The sequence below is a fragment of the Sphaeroforma arctica genome, assembly GCF_001186125.1.
Source record: "Sphaeroforma arctica JP610 unplaced genomic scaffold supercont1.214, whole genome shotgun sequence".
NCBI classification, from domain to species: domain Eukaryota; class Ichthyosporea; order Ichthyophonida; genus Sphaeroforma; species Sphaeroforma arctica.
In genome coordinates, this window is record NW_014040344.1 from 1 (window position 1) to 4,876 (window position 4,876).

Genomic DNA, 4,876 nt, shown 5'->3' on the forward strand with positions numbered 1-4,876 from the left:
GTATGTATGTATGATGTGTGTTTACATTTGTGTGTGCACGTGAATATACATGTTTTGAAGTGTCCGTTTATGAATGTTGTTGGGTGTAAGTGTTCTGTTTGTGATACAGAGTGCCTATCTGTAAAACTCTTTTCAAATATAGAGGTATTATTATAGACGCCAAGATGTATTATGTAGCGAATCTTACAACGAGCGTAGGAGGGTAGGATCGCCACCGACATATACACACCATCGAAAAAGACGTCCGATTCACTGGCTTGGAAGGGATTCGAGGCATCGAGCTCTGCCTTCATAGTACGAGATAGCACGGGAGTGGGCATGGGATTACCGGCCCCCAAATCAGGGGTGACCCAGTAATTATGATTGGTACTCCCGTCCATTTTGTTCACTGGCACTCACTCCCTTCGATAGTGTACGGGAGTTCGCAGAGTGTGTTCGTATTTTGGCGTTTGACGTGGTGGCGAGAGCTTACGACATACGATAAGAATCTGTGTTGATATTTCAGTGCAGAACAGAGAGTTGGAGTGGACCACTATCTGTAATTATATTGTATTCAATGAGCGCTTATGTAGTAGTATAATTATGCGTGTATACAGGATCTATATCAAAGCAAGTGGCGAGAACGAGATGGTCTCCGACTCGCTAATAATAATGATCACCCTCACGGAGCCACATAGAGCCTGAAAGGGAAGGACTTGGAAGCCAGGGATAGGAACTAGAGGAAGGCTCGTCTACTACTCTACTGGACTGGGAGTCTGGGAGTGGTGGACGACTGAAGAGTGAAGGCCAGACTCTCAGTCTCAAAGTCCGGACTCTCTCTCTAATTCTTGTGTGTAGACTGTGGACTGTGAGTTGTGCCCTATTGAACATTGAAGTTTACCAAAAAAAAAAATAGCAACTCAGCGGCTTTTTTAACTCCGCAAGAAAAAGTGCCATTAATTGGCAGGTATTTATAGATATATCTATATAGATATATCTATATATATATAGATTTCCCATACTACCACTCTATTTTTAGTATTTATTTATTTATTATTCTTTTTCTTTAGATTGCTGCATATTTAGCCTTCTAATTCTATCAAACAATTGTTGCCGTGAAACCTCATTGTGACGAGCCGGAGCCCTGAGGGCTGAGCCGGCGGCTGTGACTTTTTATATTTTTTAATTTTTACTTTTTGTTTTTGTTTTTTTTGTAATAATGTATATATAAAAAAGATATAAAAACCAAAAAAGTGTCGTGACTCGTGTCAGTGAACCACACACAATCGCACACTACGTCTGCAACGCAGTGAATACCACAACCGAACATAAATAGTAAATAGGAACAGTCAAATTGCCATTTATAGAAACAGCGGAAAACCAATTTTGTTGTTGGATTTACGCTTTGTACGGAACTCGGAATGGCCGCCGCGGTATGGGCCAACGAGGTCTGGATAAAAAAACGGGTTGAAATCAATCGTTTGCGTTAAAATTTTATACTTTTTAATAGTACTGCTTGATTGGTGGCAGTTTAACGTTTTTAAGCGTTATCAGTTTTGCATTCACGTTAAATGTTTACTGCATGCGTGTAAAGCGAATTTTGACGTTACGCGTGGGGTGTGGCATTGTGACGGCGTCACCACTCACCACCCGTCGAAATATTTAAATGATTTTATCCCTACGCCGTACTCGCAATTGTTGTGTGGTGTGCCCTATCATGTTCACCCTTCAGTGCCTTCACCCTGTATCCATTTTGTCCTATATCCTGTTTATGCATCCAATAGTTCAGTATTAACTGCTCTTCATTGTGATGCTTGGTGTGTCGCAACTGGCCAGTGAGCTGCTATGTCCGTATGTCGAAATCCTTGAGCTGGTTTATGTATATTTTCAGAATGTCTAACATTTGCAATCCTTTTACTATCCTTTACTTTAGATTAGTACTCTCTTCCAAATCCATAGTCACTTTAAAATTCACTGTCATGTAAATTGTTAAACAAAGCACTTTAATAGTGCGTAATAAACTAAATCCGATTTTGCTACTGAAGGCAAACATCCGGATCGTCGCTATAAATACTACTTAAGGTCAAAATGTACGAACTCGGAGAGCTCGACACCTGAATTGATATATATATATATATCATATATATATATATCATATTTATTAAATATATATATATATATATAAATATATATATATTTATGTGTGTGTGTGTCTACACATGTATATGTATACATACATATATATATATATATATATATTATGTAGATTCAAGTATTTTTATTAATATATATTTCTCCATGTATACATATATATATATATATATATATGTGTGTGTGTGTGTATATATATACATATATATATGTATAAATATATATATACATATATATATGTATAAATATATATATACATATATATATATGTATAAATATATATAGACATATATATATGTATAAATATATATATACATATATATATGTATAAATATATATGCCCCTCCTCCCACGCGCACACACGCATATATATACATGTAATCGATATATATATAAATATATATATATATATATATATATCGATTACATGTATATATATGCTTGTGTGCGCGTGGGAGGAGGGGCAAATATATATTCATCGAAAACATATATGTATCTAGACCGACATACCGATATCTGAAATCTGTATATCTATATTCATATGAATAAAGACAGCCAAACATACACGCATATGTACAAAACAACACGAGCTACACCTTTGAAATCGTGTTGGTTTGCATGGCTCTTTATTGTCCGGCTTGTTTCATGTGTCGAGAACTGATGCGTGGACCGCGACTTAATTGCAAAAGCAGAGATACTCGAAGGCTATGCTTGGAATATTCCGGAAGGTTTGGAAACGATTACCTGCGAATGCGTACTGTTACATAACGCTATCGTCGAACTCGGTTATGTAAATAAATATTGGAATCACACCCTGAAAATTCCGCAGTAAAAGATTGCTTTTTACATACTGTCTCTGTATCCCTGGGAATATGTGGTTGAAAGCCAGGCTCAACATAAGCGCAGGCTAGTGTCTCCTAGAAAATTCTTCCAGGCCTCTCTCCACAGAAAGTGAAATGACTGTTTGAGATTATCGAAGTGCAGCCTATCAAGACAGTTCGCTGTTGACACCCATAACCGACAAGTATTCAACTCGTCTCCTCTGCAACGCTTAGTAGGAACCATATTCCCAACATGGGTTATAGATCAAATGACCACCGTTGAACAAAGATTCTTATCGATTAACACCCGATATGCCCTTGGCATCTGCATGGAAATGGACATATGCGCGATCGCTCCAATGCATTGGATGTTCGAAGGCCAATCCACGAGACACGCCATCAAGGAACGCAGAAGCGATCATCAGCATATTCACCAACTCCACGCAATAGCTACACGTCGAGACCAGGGGACCATAGCTTTTCCATCCATAAAGATCTCTGAGCTGCACTCAACTTGCATTTTGGGTCTCTGCGTGACCGAACTTTCATGGAGAAGCCGCCGGAACTTGCAACATGATTGCCTATCACCATTTATTTCTATGAAAGTGTGTTGCTTCCAGTCATTGTCAACCAACCAAAATACCAGAGCAACCTTCAACGTGTGTGCCCGACACACTTATTTGTGTGTTGCTTTTTATCATTCTTCACCAACCATACTTCAAACCAAACCATCCTATAAATGGAGCATCATCCTGTCTCCAGGGAATTTGGCAGCCTTGTACACATTCGCGCTCATGCGAAAACTTAAATATATATTTACAGTGCTGTCCATGGTTATTTCCGCTTCCTGCCTTTTGCGCCATTCCGTGCACCACCTTTTCCGCTGGGTTTGGGGCCCCGCTTTACAGCTGAGGGTTGAGCGAAAAGATCTTTATTCACCTTGAGGACACCAGCTTTAAACGAGCCAACACCCGCGTGTATATCCAATCCCTTGTCATCGTCATTTCTCTCGACTTTCTCTTTGGGCTTCTTCACGTACATGCCCAACAGCTTCAATGCAGTCTCCGCTTTCACCGCACGTTCTTTGGCTTTCTTATTCATCCCCGTCTTGATGATTAATGGAACCTTTTGATTCTTGGGAGCCTAGTATTTAACGAGTAAAAACATAAAATGAGGACATTTTAACGTGATTGTGATGAGACGATTGAAATTCGGCATATGTATAACTATCCAGCTAAGCAATAGAATGTAACTATCACCATTCTGAAAAAAACATTTAAACGCAGAATGGCTACATACGTTTCCTCCTAATCTAATGATTTCTTTCGCTTCGTATTGCTTCTTTGCTCTTCCCATCAAGGCCGACGCTCCTGTTGAGTACGGAAATCAGGAACATCAATATGTATAAAAAATAACAAAAATTGCAGCAAAAACGCCAACAACCAAGACCTGTCCAATCGTCACTGGTACTTTCATCGGCAAAACCAGTGTCCCACAAAACTAGCCATGACTAGAAGACAGCCACAAAGCTTGCCATGACTAGAAGACATAGCCACAAAGCTAGCCATGACTAGAGGACATAGCTAGCAAGGCCTTATAAATTTATAAAATACAAACACAAACACAAACACAAACACCAATACCACTACAAAAACTAACACCAATGAAAATACAAATACTATATATATATATATATATAACTATATATACATAAATATGTATAAATATTTATATATACGTATATAAAATAATATAATATATATTTATATATATATATATAGATATAGATATAGATATAGATATATACATAATAGTATATATATATATATATATCTGTATTAATGTATGTAAGTATATATATATATATCTATCTATCTATATATGTGTGTATTTATATAAACATGGATATATATACATATACATAT

General features: G+C 37.5%; 1 protein-coding gene across 1 annotated transcript; it reads right to left on the minus strand.

The window, feature by feature from the left end:
* Positions 1–3,785: 3,785 nt before the first annotated feature.
* On the minus strand, positions 3,786–4,307 carry SARC_03988 (hypothetical protein; the record flags this gene model as incomplete). Its single annotated transcript, XM_014302191.1, has 2 exons — positions 3,786–4,094; positions 4,251–4,307. The coding sequence occupies 2 exons, from the start codon at positions 4,305–4,307 to the stop codon at positions 3,786–3,788; spliced, it is 366 nt and encodes a 121-aa protein (XP_014157666.1).
* Positions 4,308–4,876: the final 569 nt, after the last annotated feature.